This window comes from Takifugu flavidus, chromosome 20, assembly GCF_003711565.1.
Source record: "Takifugu flavidus isolate HTHZ2018 chromosome 20, ASM371156v2, whole genome shotgun sequence".
NCBI classification, from domain to species: Eukaryota; Metazoa; Chordata; class Actinopteri; order Tetraodontiformes; family Tetraodontidae; genus Takifugu; species Takifugu flavidus.
In genome coordinates this window covers 9,522,013-9,542,799 of record NC_079539.1, presented here as the reverse complement: position 1 = coordinate 9,542,799, position 20,787 = coordinate 9,522,013, and the positions used below count along the sequence as shown (strand labels likewise).

The window sequence follows — 20,787 nt, the reverse complement described above, 5'->3', positions numbered from 1 at the left end:
CTGTCTGCTCCAGATGTTGTGCAGGGGTGTCAAAATGTATCTCTGCTCCTGAGAGCGAAAGCTAGCAAGCAACACATTTCTTGTGTAGAAAACTGATGGGTAGACTTTGAAATTCAACTCCGAACGTGGAGGAGATGAGCCCAATTCAGAATGTGAATGCCTCGATGTCATTTTATTACACTGTATGAGAGACTTTTTTTGGATAATTGTTCCTTTCTTGCATGTTTTTGACAATTCCAAAATAATTATCCCTTCTGTACCATCTAATTGGCCCTTCTTTGTTGTCCCCAGCAGACAGCTAATGACTGCTTAAGTCGCTCTTGACTGTGCAGTTACCTTACCACCAGGAGGCGCTGAAAAGTTCGGGACCCCGTGTGTTGATTTATTTATCCGTGTCTGGATTAAAGCATGTATACCTGATAAAGGGGATGTCAGAGGAGCTTTGACAGCCACAGAGGCGGCAGAGAGTGTGCGATTTGGTCGCTGCGCCGACAGAAACAAGGAATGTCGATGGCATCTTTGAAGTCTTGACAGACGAGAGCCTCTGAGCATCTCCTTAATCTTGCCTTCCCTTTCAGAAAGGCGCGCTAGCAGGCAGGTTCTGAGCTCACACGGCTCTCTGTTTGCCTTATTCTCTTAATGACACAAACCATTCAGATACCACACATGATAGCATTTCATCTGGCATAATATGTGGTGGCTGCTCACTTCAAACGCTTCAGTTCCTCTCGCTGCTAAGCCGGTTGGAGACGGCAGGAGCCGGGACACGAACACACAAGGCTTTTCTTATTGGCTTGATGGAATGCCCGTGCCCAGTGCATGCTGTTTGATTGTGCTGATTGTTTTTGTGAGCCCACTTAAAGCAAATACAAAGAATGTGCCGTGTACGATTGTGTGGATTTCAGATCAATGGAAAGGGACGCGCTTCGCAGCTGACGGCGGCGTCTGCTGCATCGAGTGCTCATAATGACCCTTGAACTGTTCCCATTACTGTTCCCTCACGTGACATATATGATATTGCTTCCTCGCAGAAAGACAACCCATTTCAAAGACAATGTCGCTGAGGTACAGCAATAAGCTGTAAGCTTTGCGCTTTGTCTTGAGTTTATGCTCCATCAATGCTGATTTGGTCTTTTTCCATCAATTTGTTCTTCCTCCATATCTCATCCAGGACAGTGATAGAGCAGAAATACAGAGAGAGCGAAATATAGGGGGCCTTTCATTGAGGAAGACTCAAGCTGCTGGGCGGGTGAGGGCGCTGAGGTTAATTACTCCATTACTAGACGGCTCAGCCAGGAGCTGTTTAAACAGGCCAAGGCCAGCAGGGGATTAGGCCTCATTACTCCAGCTAAAGTTACGCCCACGACCCTTTCAAACCGCCTCTTACAGTGTGTTTGTCAGACATTCGGAGGAATATTCATATCTACGGAGGAGGGGTCGATATAGGATAAAAGAAGAGATTAGGTCCAAGCAGGAGGAGGAGGACAAGGAGAAAGAGAGCAAGCTGCTAAAAACAAAAGGCTTAACTGCAGCACATCAACTGCATCATCACTTGAGCACACACGGGGCTACAATTATCCCCAAAATACCGGAGCAGAGCAAGATTAGCATCTAAGGCTTAGGTTACCCTCTCTGTTTCCCTCCTGCCGCACCGAACTCCCGTCCATCTTCATCCTTCATCATCCAACAGGTGTCTGATGGCACTCGGTGATAATGACAGCACTCTTGTTTGCAAGAAAGACAGGTCGTTTCGAATTAGGTCAATGTTTGCGCTCCTTGGGTCAAGCGTGATGGGTAGGTTTACCAGGTCTGTAGGGCATGAAATACTTCGGTTTACAATGACAGTCATATCTAATGTACTGTAAGGCGGCTTTATGAAACAGATAAAGTGGGTTAATGGTGTGTCTAATGTCTCTTTGCTTGAATTAATTTCAAGAAGAGCGGAGTTTTATCCCCTTTCTTCCCAAACATTGCTCAGTCAATTAAGGAAAATTTAGCACACAGGAAATTATCTCATCATAGAAATGATGGGCTTCATCGTTTGTTCCCAAAAGTACAAAAAACACACAGTCATCAGTGTAAAATGATTTCCTGTAAAGACAAAAAGGGCGTGTCTCAACAAAGTTGCAAAGGATCAGCTGGCGAAAAGTGTGGGAGTGTTCCAATTTAATAAAAAAAAAGGTCAACTCTGTGCAGGGAGAACTAATCCAAGGGTGTTTTCCAAAAAGATTTGTGAGAGCTTGAGTTGCGGCTTGCTGAACTGTACACTGAAAAGTTTTGTGCCAGTGCTTCTTTGTCTTCAGTTCATTCACCTGGAACACATAAGATGAGGGAACCAAAAAAAAAAAAAAACCCTCCTCAGACACGCGCTTTTGTATCACATGTTCACTCAGTAGTCACGCAAATCTCTCCAGAGGGGCTGCCGGACCCAGTCGATAAAAATCCCATTCTTATGAGTCAAAATGCTTTCCTGATTTATGAGGAAACGCTCGCTCGTCAAACTATGCGATTTAGGTTCGAGCACAGAGCAGAGCTTCTATTATATAATTGAGGACAAAAAAATCAATAGAAGCAGCTGGATGTGGCCGCAGCAGGCATGGCTCGCATCCATATTGAGAGCGCACCCTCTTCGATCTGTGTCTAGGCCGGGCTCAGCTTCACTAGCCTAATCACACACGGAGCAGGTCGATGGCAGGACTTAGCCACTGGCGCTCTCCAATGGCATATGTTAACATGCTTCTCCCTCTTGCCTAAAAAAAAAGGAAAGCAAATCAAAGCTGAAAAAAGCAGATTGTTTTAAACATAGCCTGGGGTGAGAGTGAGCTTCTCTGCAACAATAAACCCATGCGCTGGAGGTGGGTGGCGGAGGACAAGAGGGGCAAACACGATGTTTATCCCATTGATTTTCCTAAGTTGAAACAAGAAGATTTAGGGGAGGCTTGACTCTTAAAATATCCTGGGAGATGCTCACGGCTCAGCTCCATGTGCAGCGCGCGCACATTTACGTATGTATATGCTGCGGGATGATGTGTGTCTGAGGAATCATTATTGGTGGGAATGAAGCCCCGTCTGGTACATCCGGCATTGGTGTGAGCAGACGAGAGATGGGACGGCCTCACCGCAGAGATGATGCGTGATGATGTCTATTCTGGGAAAGAAAAGGCCTTCATCAACAAAGAAAGTTCAGTTCAATGTGACCAAGCACAGAAGAAATCTCCTGAAAAAGTATACATTTGGCAAACCGTGCCTTCATCCCCATGAAAGATAGTATTGTGAACATCTGAGCATTTTCCTCAAATGTGAGCTACTCTTGAGCTTATTAATACTGTGATAATGTCAGAAATTTAAACCGCGAGACAACAAAAGGCCAACAGAATGTGGCCTGGACGGTTTATATCATTCATATATTAAAAGAAATTACTGTAGCAACATAGCATTGCAACATTGCAGCCCCATTTTTAGCTGGTACTTTATAATCCAAATATTCTCAACCGTCAAATTCCAGGCCAAGTCGGAATTGGAACTTGATTTAAAGTGATCTACCTGAAATTGACAGCAAACTATGTACTTCCTTATTACACTTTCACAAAACCCTGTGTCTTTTTGTAATCAAACTAGCCCCACCCATTAAACTGGCTATTGGTATTGGTTTGGTATGTACTACACCAATACTGGTTACTGGTTACTCAGAAATATTAAGTGCTGTTGTGCCAGGTTCCCCACAGTTGCAACACTTGATGACAGGTATAATTACAGAGCCTCAGACAGGTGGAAGACCTGCAGTCATGGTCCCTCTCTGTGGCCAGTTGCGACACCTCTGGCATGCTCACAGATGATCACTAATTTTGCTGGAGGAAGAGGAGGCGCAATAATAATTGTTCTTTGGAATGCCCCAATTATACCCATAAACGGCCCCTCAGTGATGAGGCTAATGGTGGGAGACCTCATTTGCATAACATTATCTTAATTGAGCCTGAGGCCTGGCATGAAAACGAGCCTGAGATTATGTTACTTGCGGATGGTGGCGATAGTCCGGCGGCAGCCATTTACCTGACAGCTATATTAATTAACAGCTATCCAGTTACATGGACTTTAGCAGGGATGAATTAATAAACATGGTGACTGTGACGCGGTGGTGACAGGGCTCCTGTGCTTAACAGTCGTCACCCAATGGTAGAGACTCGCTATGCGCGCATGTTACGGGAGCAAAGGGAGGCTAAAGAAGGGCTTGGCGTCAGATCCCGTTTCGTAAAAGAGGAAACTGAGCCAGCGCTGGTAATTGTGAGTTAATTACACTCTACTGTGCAGAGAAGACACAGATATCATTCAGTGTTATGGAGAAACAAAGAGAATGAGCAGAATCAACTGTCCTCATTCATGTGCAGCACCTCTTCCAGTTAAGGGTGGAGTTTTCAATGAACCGGGGTCTGGCCAGGTAACTCTTTTGTTATGTAAAGATCTGCCATCTGATCCAGCGGGATAAAAGACGAGTGAAAAAGACACCGTTCTGATAAGCTACCCCCCCACCACCACCACCACACACACACATGCACATCAGATAATTAAGGACGCCTTTGCTCCAGTTTCCCCTTCTTTGCATAAGTGTCTGATCAACTTTCAAAAAGCTCATCAGTCAGAGTTGCTCCACTCCAGGGGTGTAAGTAGGTTCCTTCAGGATCTGCCTGCCTGCGTCGGCCTCTGCATTGGGCATCCACACTGGCCCACGGCTTGCCCTGGAGGCTCCCCCAAACCAATTTGCAGAAAATTGATTATTCTGCTCAGAATAGCTCTAGGATCAACATTTATTGTTTTGAACTGTATTTACCTCCTGAAATGTGTGGGGTTGATTTTTTTTATGGATCATTAATATTAGTATATTTTAAGCTATTGTGTTTGCAGACTATTTTTTCATTAGTGAATTATTTGGGGTGGATAAAGTAAATTCTGTAATACATTTTTGACTCTGGATGTCAGCGATACACACAGGAAAAGAGTAGAAATCGCCCCAGATCAGGCGATTGGGTCACACTTCAGCTACAGGAAACAATAATTGTAATTAATCACTGTTCATGCTGCCATCTAATTGCTTCTTTCCAGTGAGCAGCCTCACCTTTCCCCCCCTCCATTCTTTCACTCACCTCAACACCCCTTTGCTTCTTGTCAAAACTCTCCCTCCACCTGTCACAGCGTCGCTGACAATGCCCCCTCATCTGCCTCGGTATGGGCCTCCCTCCCTGCCTCCCCTGCTGCCAGTTTTTAACTACACTCTACTCTGGCCTCTGCTCTACTTGTTACAGCCCCAACACGAGTGCAAACAATCAAAGTCTTTGGGAACGCTAAAATATGCATGGCTATCCGTGACAGACAGATAAAGCAGGGCAATTAGCCACGTAATCCTAGAGCATGGTACGAAATAGTCCGCCTTGGCTGTCCTCCCTCCCCTCCTTCCCTTTACTCTCTTGGTCTCCATTAGTTAAATGTACTCTGTGTGTCGGCTCCCCATCAAATCAAGTAACACTTCCCCTAATTGGCTTATAAATAATACAGCAGGGCCTACATTATAATTTCATCAGTGGTAAACATTGCGGGGGTAGTTGGTAAAGAACCTATCCCTCATTAATTTCTTAATTTGGCTAGATGGAACGAGGAGGAAGTGAGGGAACGAAAGGTGGAGGAACAACGAGAGATCGAATGAACGGAGGGACTCGTATCACCTCAGGCAGAGAAAGACAGAAAGGAGCAGCAGGGGAAATAAACGACGAGGGAAGGATGATGCTGCTGCTGCTGCTTTAGTTAAACGAGATATTCAATCCTGGGGTTTTGTTAGTACTCCTGTGCAATAGGTGATGAGGGCCCCCTCGCCGCCCCCATTTTACACACAAAACACACACAAGTAAACACACAATCTCTCCCCAGCCTCCTTCCTTGTTCTTTTTTTATACCAGGTTAATGAATATTTCATAACGAGCGGCATAAATATTCATTCTAATGGTTTTGCACGCTGTTATTACCGGTATTTTTTAAACACAAAAATACTCATTACAGATTCCGCATAAGCAGGCCCTGAAATAATTCCACGGGAGGACCTACGGAAAAAGTGCAGAAGCATCCGGTATCAACCGCTCGCGATCACCCATCAGCTCCATCGGATCCATTTCCCTCCCTTCGGCTGTTTCATGTCAAGTTAGCAGGCGCAGGAACACATTTATCTTTCAGAGGTTCACTTTTTAGTGTCTGTCACAGGGTGAGACAAACCAGAGAAATCCACAAAGCCTCCACGTGTGATGAAATGCTTTTGTAAAAGGCAATAGGTCCGTAACCGTGCCTTCATCCCCATGAAAGATAAATGTCACCCAAACCTGCTATTATATTGCATAATGCACTTTTAAGGGAAATTTACATGGCGTGTGATAGGTGCTGTGAAATATAAGGTATGAGAATATGACACCTTCTGATCTCTGAAAAGCATTAAAGCAAATTCTCAAATGAGCCCCCCCATCCGCTTCCCTCCATCTACACACTGTCTCCCTCCCCGCTCTTTCTTCAAATCTGGAATATAAAAGGCCCGGAGAGCCCTCCAGCCTTCAATACAAGAGTTAAGCGCTCCACGATCTGTGAGATTCTGAAAATGGAGCCACGTGAAGGCAATCTGTCTCTGCTGGAACCCGACTCGTCACCGTTCCAGGGAGCTGTCACTACGCGGCGTCGGCGCTGATGGAGACAGACATCCATCATCCGACGCATTTATGAAGACATGAAGGCTTGATATCCTGCAGGCCCTCCTGAACGTCGCGTTTCACTTAAGATCTGCCAAAAACATGCCGATTCCGAGCCACTGATGCTTCCCGCTCGCTTGTTTAACATCTGAAAGGGAGGAATATATCCATCAATCATGCGCAAAGCGTCGGTCCAAAGATTAAACTGCACTTCAGCTGCTCGCTGAAGAAAAGCCATCATTAGATCCCAATATAGAATTGCTTTTTTCCTCACTTTAAAATGCATTTAAATATCAAAAGCAATACATTGCGATGCAGCTTTAAATAACAGGTATCTGCATAAATACTGACAGTCCATTCGTCAAGAAAAAAGTTAGAAAATAGAACTAAAGGACAGTTACTGAAAAACACCATTTACTGGAGCAGAAGCATGATTTTCTGTCCCTGATGGTTGCCTGTGCACTCCTAATAACCACGAACCTCCACAGCATTGCAGTCAGTGTCTACACTGGATTGGAAGAAGCACATAAAGATAAAATAGGAAAAAGTCACAAACAAACCTGCATGTAGTTGACTGATGGGGTATAAACATGAGTGGGAAAACCAGCGGAGGCAGAGGAGTTAACCGCTCTTTCATGCCTCATTGTAACTATCCTACATACATTTAAATGCAGGGACAGTTCATGTGGAACACAGTCATGGACATGAACAGTCGCCTCGGGCGCCTGGAAATGATCAGGGTGAAAAGGGCAGCGGCGGGTAACAGCAACACAACATAATCAATATTAGTCCATTTAGAACTACTACGCATATGTATAATAAATTATGTTTGGAAAGTGAAGTATTAATACCGTCCATTTCAAAGGCACCCTCATTGACTTCTAATTATTTTAGGTGCCTTATTTGATGAAGTTGACTAATTACATGATCTCCATCTCAGAGGTTCTCTGAAAGTGGGGGATGCTCCACAAAAAAGACAGCAGAAAAGGTTAAATAGAGCATGCAGACTCACAAAAGCTGTCGCTCCACCTAACAGCAGCAGCAGCAGCAGCAGAGGAGCCGGGGAGCTTGTTGGGAACGAGCTTAATTAATGTAGCAGTAAAAAGCGTCCCTCCCTCTCCATGTCCGCTCTGCTGTTCAGTATTAGTTCCACCTCGCTGCTCTCAAAGCCAGAAACAAATAGCGACTCTAATGATGGACATACACACACCCAACCCCACGAACCCTCGTCTGTCTCGGGTCACTGCCCCCTCCTCCTCTCTCTGCTCCCAGGGGAAGGCAGAGCGGGGGAGTCAACCAGTTAGACGACCATGTTCACCCCATCAGTTCACAGAGAGCAGGAGACAACCTTGCATACTGACTTCATTAGCACTGACAAGTTCGAGGGAGCGGGGGGGGGGCGGGGGGGCAATCGAAAAGGGGAGACAGGTCTCGTGGGGGCACGGAGGGAGTCAGCAGCTGCAGAAATGATACAACTCCAGACTGTGTCCGTGATCACTGTTGTTACTTTATTCTGGGGCCCAACTTGGCTGTAAGACTTGAGGCCCATTATAGTTGAGGCTCCACGTTCGCTACGCACTAGTCTGACTCCTGCCGTCCCCGGATTTGTCCCCACTCACGGGATGAGTCCCTCGCTCATGTGTGGATTCATAATTGGCATTTACGTACAACAGCATCATTGCTTTGATGTTCACCATTGGTTTTGATGGAGTTTCTGTTCTGCGGCTTAGGTTTAAATTATCTGTTTACACACACAAACAAACACTATAGATAGAAATAATTGGGACTCAATAGTAGAGCAGCGAAGGCAGCTCAAGTCACCTGCTGAATGGAAGCAGAATGGTGCTCCAGAGAGAATACAACAGGACTTAATCATGTCAAAATCCAATCTAAACAAAACAAACTGAATATCACATCTGAAATTAAGGTGTGAAAAGGTGCCATGAATGTTTTATGCCATTGAGCCAGTGTCATAAAGGGTATAAATATTGTATGGAAAAAGATAAGGCCCCTGTTTGAAGTCTTGAGAGCAAAGACGGTGTAAGGAAAAAGGGAGGGGAAGCTGGTAATTACAAGCGGAGCTGCTCTTTGACGGATTATTATGCTAAAGCAGGAGGAGGATCAACCAAACGCAGCTAACCTCCAACAGCACCGGTCTCCACCTATCAGTGACAGGATCATTACAACCCGGAGACGCTTCCACTTGACAAACTCATGCAAAGCACCAAATCCCCAGGTTAGGAAACAAAAGGAAACCTGAAGCCCTCAGACAGCCACAGGGCTCCAGGTTTAACCTGGGGCACGACTAAAGATGGGTTGGCTGGAGGACTTTTTTCAAAATGGGCAATGATGTTTAGAGCGCATTTGAGATTTAATCTGTAAAAAAAAAAACATTAACACATTTTGAGTAGTGAGAGATTCACTCTTAAATTTAGTCATAGGTGTTTTAATCACTTTTTCCTCCTTAAACTTGCAAGATTGAATTTTTTTAATCATTTTACAGAGGATAAGCATATGTGAGAAAATGATTTGGGAGGGATTTGAAGCTTTTGCTTTTTCTCTGAGACTACTGGCATCATGCTGAAACGGTTTCCTTCAAAATTTAATGATTTCAGCATCAGATATCTGACTCAAACTGCCCCAGAATTTTCAATATTTCTGTTTTTGCATTTATCATCAGAACATCTTGATTAAAACAGAAGCATCAAAATACCTTCAACAGATTTTTAAAGCCTGTCCCTAAATCATCTTCTGTATACATGTATTTATATAAAAATAGGATATTCAGCGAGGGCCCGGGTGACAAGCTGACTCTTGATTATTGAGGGTTCTGACTGAGCAATATAGTCATTCTGAGACAGATGTAACAAATTAAAAGCTGTTGTCATTTACAACTTTGGATTTTCAGAATAACAAAAGATTTATTTTTTTATTTTTTTTTGCAAATATATGACAGAGTGCTCTCGCCTTTACAAACATGGCTTCCTTTGTGAGTTTAATTTTATCACAATTCTGCTCCTGTCTGGATAATGTGATAAATGATTCACTTTTTAGGGGAGAAGCAGCAGACATTCCTTTTATCCACCAACTGGACTGAATCTCCAGGCCTGGGCTCATAAATGCCACCACTGGGTAAAGAAATGTCAAAGAACCGAGTTGAAAAAGAAGTTTCTTTTTCTTGAAAGTCCTGTGCGTGGAGCTGGAGCACATCCCTTCTTCCCAGCCCCAGGGCAGGCTATCATCTCCGATGACACCACAGGGATGGCAGAACCCCCAAACCCCACCTTTGCCAGAGCCTAGAGGGGATGGAAGGGATGAGATGTTGGCCCGTTCTCTCGAGTGCAGCTTCCTGTTTGATCACCGGCCGCTGACCTCCATGTCTCCAGAACAAGGAGCCGCGGCCGAGAACACGCCACCGAGCCTGTATCGACTCCCTTTGGCCCTTGTTCCATCCAAATATGAAAAAAGGGTTAATTGTATTTAACAATATGCTCTCTAATACCCCCTACACTCCCCATTACCACCAGCACCACCCTCCACTCCTTGATTAGAATTAGAATCACATCTGGCGCCATGGTCTGTCCCTCATTACTGCTGAATCTCATTACAACCTGCTCCCGTGGGAAGGCCCGCGCTGCGTTTTTAAGCACTTTCCTCTTTCTTCCTGCCTCTTGCTCATCTCATCTGCCGTGCCGCTCCCTCTCTTCTGCGTTTACATTAGCGGAAGTCCTCATCTGAGAGAATGACTGAGCACCACCAGCCCTCCTCCTCCTCGAGCTTGGAAATTGTTTTAGAGTGCCAATTAAAGTAGGTATGTTGAGTTTTCTTTTTTTTTTTTTTCCAAGAGCATGTTTTATTCAGAGTGTATTATTTGTTGTGCTCAAAAAAGAAGATGGAAAAAAGGCCCTTGCTAAAATAGGACTAGCGGAGGAAGTTCCACTTACTTGCGATAAAAACTACACCAAAGGTTTGGAAATATCGTCAACATAAGGAAAATGGGGGAGTTTATTTATGGTGCCCTGAAGTCCTACTGAATAATAGAAGCCTCAACATTTGAAACTTTGTTCTTTCTCACCCTCGTGCAAACACTGTGCCTAACTGGGAATTAATTTTACCGGAGAGAAAAATAAAGAAATCTGTAAAGTTTGAGTCCAAAATGTTTTACCTCAGTGAAATATTAATTTAAAACTACTGCGGGTGGGAATAGTTCCTCCTGCACACTTAGCACGGAAAGAGGAGCTCAAACTTATAATCAAAGCCTTTTATTTGTACTTGATGTTAGCAAGAGAAATAATAAAAAATATGAACAAAATACACTGATTTGAGAAAAAAAAAAAAGGCTTCACAGTGATTTCTGATAATATTGATCCCTATGTCGGAGTGCAAGGCCCTCAGGGTCACAGGGCAGCCCTGAGGTGTCCCTAATCGCTGGATTCTAGATCATCGGTGAGTCACAGAGCGTGCAGGGCGCCTGCAGTAACTTCTTGATCCACTCGGGTTCTGCAGGAGAAAGAAAACGGGTCGCATTTGTACTCCCGGTATCGCGCTCGAAAAAGATGACATAGACTTTTAAAGGAGTTTTCAGACTTCATTATGTTAATGTGAAGAGAACACTGCCGCTGTGACACGCAAGACGTCCTTTAATGTTCTCAACACGGCACAGAAAACTTTCACAGCACAAGTTTAACATTAATCAAGACTTTGGTTGAGTTTGGGTGCAAAAATTGGAAGTTTTTATAGATACAACAAAGAACTTCTAGGTCTAACAGAGAAAGAGTTCATTGTTTGCTTCGTCTAAATCTTAAATCTTGATTCGTTTACTTAGCGTGTTAATGCGTTGTTTACTTTCTTTTAATGAATAATAACTGTAAGTGCAAATCAGCCAGTTGTTCCATGGCATGAACACAGCCAAACTTGGAATATAGAATATGTTAATAAACCAAAAGGGGTCATGCCATGAATGGGGCCCTTTTCCACAAGACTTGGAGATAATTTGCCTTCAAATGTGAAACTATCACGCGGGGATGTCGCCACTATAGGGCACTGCTGACTTTGTTTTCTGCAAGCGATCAACTTTATACATCATTGATAAATAAGTCTTTAGTTATATTTAATAGTGGGATTTAGAGGCACAAAAACAGTTCAATTAATCATCAACAGGGGATTGTTTTTTTGTGACTAATTGCAGGAAGGGAGGAGGATGAGGCGACTATGAGACTGAAATCAGCTCCAGAGATGGAATGTTGGGCTTACCCTCAGGCTCTGGCAGTTTGGCGATGGAATCCTGCAGGAGGCATCGTCTAAACGTCAGTGACTGGCAGGCTTGGTGTGACAACACACACCTGGAGGACATCAAGAGGAAGGCATTTGAGACCGCTTACACACCCGCACGCACATCAAGATACAGCTGATATTTTAAATGACTGATGGACGCAGTTTTCTCTGAACCCACCAGAGACTTTATGCTCGAGCTAACAAGAAGACAGCAAAACTGTGACTGAAGACATTTATGAGACAATAAGAGTGGTGCGCGGGTAAATATCACGAGGTGAGAGGCTTGATTATTGCGCAGTCGGGACAAACAAGCCTTCGAAAGAGGTATTTGGCGTTAGCATTCGATACGTGTTCTTTTAAGCTCGACGGTGGCATTTGATCTCACCAAGCGTGCTACGGCCAAAGCTAATAAAAACATCTTTATTGAGTCTTTACAGCTGAAGTGAGTGGAGGCGAGCTATATACCTGAGCCACAAGTGACCATTTTCACACACTGTCTGCTTGTGATCTGAGAAAGGCAACACCTCCCGACACAGGCTGCAGTGCTCCGAGAAGGTCTGCTTGGCCATTTTCTTCTTGATGTGACCAATCAGGACCTAAGAAGGATCACACACAAGTACACTGAATAAAAATACATCTGAAAATAACCCAATAAAAGGAATGCTCTCTCTGCACGAGGACTGTTTAATTTTTACTTCAAAAAAGAAAAAAACAAACTCACCCTATTGAAACTAAGGACATTAATAAATCAGGGATTAATGACAAATCCTTAAAATTATAATTTTGAGATTATACCACGCTTCATCCCAGGTTTCGAAAAGCCTGTTCAATCATGACAAAGCCTGGGCCCAAAGTAGCCCCATTAACCTGTTAGATGTAGTTAAACTGTGAAGGTAAAAGAATTATAACACAATGTTGCTTCTGAATGGCAGGCGGGGTGAAAATGATTTTTTTTGGTTTATTAACCACGTATATTGTGTGATTAAATGCAATTTTCTTGTCCCATTTCCCAAAACAAAAAAAAAAACACAATGTGACTGGGTGCTGGGCTGAATTAAATTAGAGAACAAGAATATGCAAAGTTATATGTCTCCGGAAAATTTCTGAGAAATTCTGAGAATACCAGACAAATGTAAAGGTGTTACCTCTAAATCTCTGTCATTAGTGTCTCCAGAGAGGTACTCCATCAGGCCACAGGTGGGAATGCTGGTGTTCTGAGTGATGCAGGTGTTGAGGTAGACCGCCCCCAGCACCTTCTTCATGTTTTCCCTCATCAGGTGCTTCTCAATGGAGCCAATCAGAGCTTGCGTCTGTGCTAGCTTCTCCTCATAAGTAGCCTCTTGTTTCACTTCGGACCGCTCTTCCTCATATGAGCTGCCTTCCATGTCCTGTGTGTCTTCCTGGTCTTGGCTATCAACAGCTTGGCTGCCTTCCTGTGAGGGTTTCCAGCGGTGTTCGGTGAGGGGGGACTGTAGGGACTGGCACAGTATCCGGACCAAAAACAGTTTGAAACGCCACAAATAGGTTGAGTCCGTTTCCCTGATCTTCTGCTCAAGTTCGTCCATCAGTGACGCAGGGATGCACTTGTCTTTCAAGATCTGCCACCTGACAAGATCAAGCAAGTCTGTCATTCTGTATAAGTTTTGGATGGGAGACTCGAGTAGCAGCGCTGATGCCATTTCTGGTGTTTTTAGGGTCATAAAGTGAACCTGGTACGTCCTATTAATGGGATGATAACCACAAACCATACCTTGAGTGCTGACAAGAGCAACATATGCACCATTGTAACTTACTGCAATGCTGTGAATCCGCCTTGCCGTTATGCTTTCGGGTCGCATTATGTCCTCCTGCTTGAAAATCAAACTGTTCTCTGTGAACGTGGGTGTCAGTTTTTTGATCCACCCGTCTATGGAGCACGTGTACACAGCGATGCCGTGCCGGCTGACCGCTAACGAGAGCACGGGAAGCGAGTGCAGTCCGGCCACGTGAGAGTTGTGCACGTTAAGACCAGCCGGCGAAATCATGAGCAGACACCAGAAGACGTAGCAGCCGCGCGACGCCACAATGAGGCTGCAGCTCGTTTTTTGGATCGGGTGAACCATAGAGATGCATTTCAGGTTTCCGACGGCGATTTCGTCGCATTCCTTCCAGAGGATGATGGGGTGTCGCAGGGTGAAGTACCCCTTCACGCCTGGAAGGCTGACCGGCATGATTTTGACCGGTCCCACCTCACTGCCAACTATCAATCCACTCATCCGGCGTTCTCCGTTTTCATATTCCCACCACGCCAAATCGCTAGGGCTGGTCACGCCTGACTCCATGAGGTCAAAGAACTCGACGCCGTCACCATTTAAGAAGGGCAAGACAAACTTCCACAAAACAAGGTCTCCATTCTCCATTAGAACAGCAAGAAGGACCATTTCAATGTCTATGCAGGTGTTGTTGGGCTGAAAATGCTTGACTGTGTAAATGCTCGACCACTCCATCCTCAGTGGCGTCTGCATGCGGAAACGCCGCTGCAGCTCCTCAAAGTCCAGGAGGTTTGCCTCTGGAGGCTTGTTGTCCTTCCCTGCATATCCTTGTTCTTTTAGCCTGTTGCTGTATTTCTTTGAGAGGTTTACCAACATGTTCCATTCGAGACGCTTGTGACTGTTGTGAATCGTGAGTCTGTTGTCAAGTGTTAGGCAGGCGAGGAGGCAGCATCCATTTAAGTCGCAGCCCAGCGGAGACCAGGCAGCGTGTTTAATTCCTTTGTGCCCTCCGAGTGCTGGATTCATCACCGTGTCAGCCAGAAAAACTTGCCTTATGTAGGGGTCTGGATGCGTAGAGAACTTCTCCACTGCTTCAGCAAACTCTGCTGCCGGTCCCCCCTTAAAATGTAAACATAGTGGTTTAGTTCAGCGAGGAGTGCATGGAATTTCATGCTAAATGAATAAAAAGGTGGATTGTGCAAATCTGCTTTAGGAAGGGGCAGATTTAGGCTACCTTAAAGCTCTAAAGCACAGATGTGTAAGCAATGCAGAAGCACATGGGTGGACATTGTGAAATAACTATGTTTTCAGCTGGGTAACAACATGAAACATGCATTATACACCTGATCCTGTACATAATGGTTGTAAAATTCTGCTCCACTCAATGCAAAAATCATCACTTTAATTATGTTTTCTTTTTAAAATCACCAAATAAAAGAAACACAGAGACATCCAGACATTGCATATTTTAAACTCTAATCAATAATGAGTCACATATTAATTTAATGAGGTAAATAATACATCATTAGCTTGCAGTGTTCGATCCTAAAACATACTGGATCTTTATTATTTTTACAGTTGATCTTTTTGGGACATTTATACTACACGATTGTTACAGTTATGTTCATGTTATTATTAATTGTGTTATGTATGTTAGACAGTCCTTTTAGGGCAGCGATGTCAGTCATTTTACAAAGCTAAAAGTTACAACACTAACATGTCCGGTAGTTGATTCAATCAAAGGACTCAATGTTCGTGGAAATCTACCTGAAATCGATGCGCTTCGGTCGGGACAGCAATCGATGTCCGATGCAGCGTCAGATCCAGGTTGCTGTTGTTGACATCGCACACCAGCTCCATCACCGATAAGGAGCCGCTGGTGCACACAGCCAGGCGGTGGTCCTCCGACCACACGAGCGGTTGTAGTCCGCTGACAGGGGACAAGAGAGGGACAACAGGGTCCCGCTTGATAGTGCAATCTTCTGTACTGCCGTTGACGCATTCCTCAGCTTCTGGATCTTCCTTTATGAGTATATTGTTGGGTAGCGATTGCGCCTTGTCAGGCGGAATGGAGGCCGCCATGTTTTCCTTAAAACGGAAGTGACGTAATAGGAAATGGATACGAGTCGCGCTTCCTGGGTTAAATACAACTGTAAATATATTAATTATATTGGTTCTTGGTAATTACTAGAAGCCACGACAGAGAAATATAGCTGTTGCAATAGTTTTTTAAAAATATTTTTTTCAAATTAAATGATGTCTGATAACGTCTGTCTTTCACTGTACTTTTATATTAAAGAAGTGGGACTTGATTTATATTTCCTTCAAATAATTTCAAGATGACTTTTATTATTATAGTATATAAAAATTTAAATTTACTCCTGATTTATTCTCCACACAGTCTATGAAATTTGTGGTTATCTCTCGTAAGTGAAATCAGCTATGACACACATGTGGGTATAACACGCCTCAGAGTATTTTGCAGTGATATATCCAAATGCTTGCTTCCTGCGATTGAAAACATCTGACTCACTGCCGCTTGAGAAATGTTTTCAACAGAGCATAGGCCTGTTCTCTTTACAGAGCAGTCACAGGGCTAATAGCACAAATCAAAGTGTTTTCTGTTTATTTTCCCAGATGACAGCATACAAAGTAAACATAATCAGTGTTGCTGTTAGTACGAGTTAATCATTAAAGTACACATTCTTCATATTTTAACAATTTTATCCTCATGAGATGCTAATAAACTTAATGGGATATAATTTATTTACTTTTTTTATGTCACAGCTATAATGTCCCACCTCCATCAAATTTTACATTTTTATGTTAATCATATGTCAAGAAAATACTTCTGCACAATTGTACTACTATATAATGATATTTAAAACTGCTATTTATTTTGTCTGCTCTAAGGAAAATGTCTCGGACAGTGTGTCAAGATGTTGTGCGTCGTTATTTTAATTAGATTCGATTAACTGAAACTTTAATGATCTCCGCAGGGAGATTCTGTAATGTATGTGACACATTCAGTCAAAGAGGAAAAGTAACAGCGCTGACACTCGAGAATGACACGTTCCCCACTCTGATGAAAGGACGAGCCCAGTTCTTGACAGGCACAGCATCAGTCATTTCATGAGTCCGAGCGCAGCCGCTCATCACCACGAGACATCATTAACTGTCATAATCCATCATTAATTAACAAATTTATGAAAAGACACTGCGGCTGAAGGCCTGGTTATATATCAGCATGCTTCATGCGATGAGACACCGCACGCTCCAGGACCGGTCAAAGGTCAAACTGTTGCAGTGGGATTCAGAGCCACAGCCTGGGAGGCTGATTTGTTACAGCTCTGCTCGCAGTCGCTGCCCGCCTCTCGGCGCGATGACAGCGGGATTTCAGCAGGCTGAGTTATTTGTCACAAAACAAATTGTTACAAATCTGCGAGACAAATATAGAAAAACGCGCCCGCCATGTTTTAATCCCTCACTTTTCTGTCTTTTGTTTCAATAATCGAAATGAATAAATGAACGCAGACCATGGTATGTTTCATTCTTAATGAAGCGTGTAGTGAATGAATATTTCACACACCTGCTGTGTGTCTTTGGTGGGTTTTGACTGGGGACCCAATCCCAGCCTGCGATGTATGAATGTTGGATTAAACATTCATCAAATGCTGTCACAAAAACTTTATCCTCTCCTGTCAACCACACATAAAGGCACAAACAGGGCCCACACAGACCAAAGAAGCCCAGCCAGAAGTTGAACTTCAGCCCTTGGTTACTTCCTGTTTGCTAGAATTATTTCAGCTGCTCTGTGGTCATGTTTGAGGGTTATGTTATGCCATGCGGGTATATGGATAAGGATGGGGTCAGCACAGGTCAATCCTCTACATCTCAAACGTCCACCTGCTGTGTTGTTATTGCCTGCAGGTTTCTCCACAGCCGTTCAATCCTCAGAGGAACGCATCCGGTGCTGTTTGCTCACTCCAGTGTCGCTGGAGCTGCTTACACGAATCTTGTGAGGAAGCCCACAGGGACGTTTTGATGCATGGTTCATCATACATGTTTTAATCATTCAGTCTCTTAGACACCTCCCAGGAGAAGGCTGCTGCAGCATATTACCGAGTACACACAATTAGTGATATAATCATTATGATGATAATGAAATGTATTTAGAGCATATCGGTGTGGTTCATTCCGTTTGGGGAGACATTAGCAAGACTGCCGCTTTTGAAAAGCATCGGTGCTCTCGGGCTCCTGGCGCTCTTCCTCTGGAGAGGGGCAGAAGCCGGTAGGATGCCACGTCAGAGATTAGCAGTCATAGCAGTCGACATGGCGCCCCTTCTGTGTCTTCAACTGTGAAAGCCTCACCTGACAGGTGTTGCTCCCAATAAGTACTCCTATGCCCCCCTCATGCGATCCTTGGAAGGGAAGAACAAGAAGGCGTCCCATCCCCCTACAGTACCGCTTGACAGGCTGTGTAGCAGCTGAAATTCAGAGATTCACTGCACTTAAAAAAAAACGCTGTAGCAAATCCCCTCCTCGGTGAGAAAGTACTGTTAACATATCAGTGAAATACAGCATTGGCATTATAGCAGCTCCCCTCAGGGATGGTCAGTCACATGTGAAAGGTCAAAGTGATAAGATGTCAGGATCAGAGGCGAGACTGTGTTGCTGCAATAGACGCGCTGAGTGTGAGGCCGATAATCAAGCATCAACAAAATTGATTTGAATTGATCCTGAAACTTATATCGAATTGTTTAGGTAACATCCAACCGTTAAACAACACATTCAAAAATCATGAAGTTAAAAAGGAAAAAGCAGAAGAGGCACCTATTGAAATCAGTCCCATACAAAGTATTCAAATACCACAATGTAATAAAAGTAAGTAAGCACTGGTTACATTAAATTAAGGCAATTTTTAAATTGTGTATTTGTTTTTTGTTTTTTTAAAACACTATATCCATGCATTACTTTCACTCATAAATTAAATAAATATGTTTCATCATGAAAACCTTTGACATGAAGCACAGGCTTTATGTCAAAGGTTTGCATGAATATTGTACTGAAACAGTATGTTTATATTTACATCTTTTTTATTTAACTGTTCTTAATTATTATTGCAATGGAGCTAAAGGCCACAGCTAGATTTTTAAAACAATTTAATTGAGGAATGTACAAAAGTATTTCCCCTAAAACATTGGATTTAATTCCAGCATGAGTTTTACATTAAGTAAAGGATAAGAAGCTGATATTTATTGAAATTTCCTCTGAAAAAGACAACCTGTAATTGCTCAGATTGCACAGCTCCTGCCACCATTATTATGGCCACTGTTTTATTAAAGGACAATGTGGCCATCGATTCAATGGGCTTTGGGAATAAAACCAAGGTTTCTATTTATTGTCAGAACTAATGGCTGAATTATTCATCCCGTGTGATGATTAATTAAAAGAGGTCCCGGGTCCTGTGGCAGATACAGGCTGCCGAGCCACGCTGACATTCCCATGTGATGTGCTGCAGGCCTCTGCCTCCCCTGCTCTCCTTCTGCTTTCTTCCACAACTCTTTAGGGAAAGGTGCGCTCACATATGTCATATAACTTTGCACCCATAATTTGAACCTATATTGCAAAAATACATGAGGTGAAATTCAAGGGCCTTGTAAAAACCAAACGGACAGGGGGTCATTATCCAAATTGTTTGTTATAATTATTTCTAGTCTGTAATACTCTAATTAAATCTGACAGACCTAAGTCTCATATGGGTGTTTAATGGGTGATATGTTGTTGATGTTTTCAGAATTCTGCACATACCTCTGAGGGAAAAAGATACCATTTTATATATAAGCTAAATCTTTTTTTCCCTTTGTTTTCTACTTTATGTGAGCGTCAACATTGCTGTGTAAAAAATGACTTTTAGCTGTAACTAGTTGATAGAAGATGACTGATCTGAAATACGTAAGTTCAAAATGTCAGATGTGTCACAAGAAAATTAAAAAAGAAATCCAATGCCGGCTCAGAGAACAGTGGGGATTTTTCATATCAGAACTATAATTTCTCTATGTTTCAGCACATGTGCACATCTTGATGTTGGCCTGAAAGAGAAGGGAAAAAAGAGAGGGAAGCTACCTAAATTAAGATTTTCAAAATCTTTCTATATTTATATTCTCTCTCTCTCTCTGTGTGGAGGTGCATATAAATGGTATCTAATTTAACATTTTGCACCCATGAAGGATGCTTTCTCTAAGGAACAAATCAGATTTTCTGTATTTTTCAATCATTCCTGACTTATATTGACATTTACAGCTGTTTCCAGACATGGCACACATCCGTCCTGTCAGCCAGACCAGGCCAACGCTTGTTTTGCAACCCACTCTTACTTGTGGTTTTTGGTGGATTGATAATAGAGTTTTTGGATAGACCTTTTTCCACTCTGATGCATTACCTCAAACTGTAACGAGCAGCTGTTTGCAGCCAGATTCAGGTAGGCAGCGGCTGTTGCATCCTCTGACCCAGGGTGGGCAGCTGGCAGTGGGCAGGACATGCCCTGTGGCACTGCCAGGGGACGACCAGGAGGGCTGTGGTCCAGGCCTGATCTTGACACTGCCCAGGCTCTGCTAATGGAATGGAGGCTGGGCTGCCCATATGGCACTTGTGAGAAGAATCGGGGGCTCTGGGGTTGGCATATGAAGTCACCAGGCAGTCTGCCGTTTGAAATTAAACAGGACAGGGCCAGACCTGTACGATAACCTGGCCACCACCAAACATTATGGATATTCTATCTGACTGGGGTGGAGTGACACCAGCAACGCAGACTTCCATCTTCCAGAATGCCATAATTCTGTTCCATAAATTATGCATTTCAAATATTTTCTGCTTTATCCAGTTGTCAAATCACCTAAATGAATCAAAGTGATCACATATCTTTAAGGCAGCATTCCTTTGTTTATTAATTAAAATGATTGGACAAGTGAATTGGGCTATTTTTGTCACACCGGAAATCTGATTTAAAAGAATAAAAGCATTAGTAGATTGTGATTTGGGTAATT

At 43.4% G+C, this 20,787-nt stretch overlaps 1 protein-coding gene across 1 annotated transcript; it reads right to left on the bottom strand.

Annotated features, from left to right (window-relative positions):
- Nucleotides 1-10,962: 10,962 nt before the first annotated feature.
- gtf3c4 (general transcription factor IIIC, polypeptide 4) lies at nucleotides 10,963-15,852 on the bottom strand. Its single transcript, XM_057019283.1, has 5 exons — nucleotides 15,509-15,852; nucleotides 13,136-14,860; nucleotides 12,456-12,586; nucleotides 11,970-12,058; nucleotides 10,963-11,216 (listed from the first exon to the last, which is right to left on the bottom strand). Exons 1-5 carry the CDS (start codon nucleotides 15,821-15,823, stop codon nucleotides 11,152-11,154), a joined length of 2,325 nt encoding a protein of 774 aa, XP_056875263.1. The 5' UTR covers nucleotides 15,824-15,852; the 3' UTR covers nucleotides 10,963-11,151.
- Nucleotides 15,853-20,787: the final 4,935 nt, after the last annotated feature.